Consider the following 266-nt stretch of genomic DNA (forward strand, 5'->3'; position numbering starts at 1 on the left):
AATATATAAAATGTATTATAATTTTTAAGAATTTTTAACAAATTTTACGTAGGCGACTAATGAACTCCCGTTTACTGGTAACGAGTACGATACTGACGCTGCGTTCGACGCGCATGCGCCAAAACGCGACCCGACCTGCATCACTGGAACTGCTATGCCCTAAAGTTGTAATCACACTACAGGCTCTGGATCTCAATGGCCTAGTTTCAACCCTTGGGTCGCCTGGCCAATAACCTAAGAAGAAAAAGAAGACACTACAGGCTCCC

General features: G+C 43.6%; 1 protein-coding gene across 5 annotated transcripts in view; it reads right to left on the reverse strand.

The window, feature by feature from the left end:
- Nucleotides 1-266, reverse strand: part of LOC108722994 (uncharacterized) — a 7,168-nt gene that overhangs the window by 486 nt on the left and 6,416 nt on the right. For all 5 annotated transcript variants that reach the window (XM_018448419.1, XM_018448417.1, XM_018448415.1 and 2 more), the window contains exon 4: nucleotides 136-234. In XM_018448419.1, the coding sequence (XP_018303921.1) occupies nucleotides 136-234 (99 nt within the window). The remainder of the gene's footprint in view (nucleotides 1-135; nucleotides 235-266) is intronic.

Source organism: Mycetomoellerius zeteki, unplaced genomic scaffold (genome assembly GCF_001594055.1).
Source record: "Mycetomoellerius zeteki isolate Tzet28-1 unplaced genomic scaffold, Tzet1.0 scaffold221, whole genome shotgun sequence".
NCBI classification, from domain to species: domain Eukaryota; kingdom Metazoa; phylum Arthropoda; class Insecta; order Hymenoptera; family Formicidae; genus Mycetomoellerius; species Mycetomoellerius zeteki.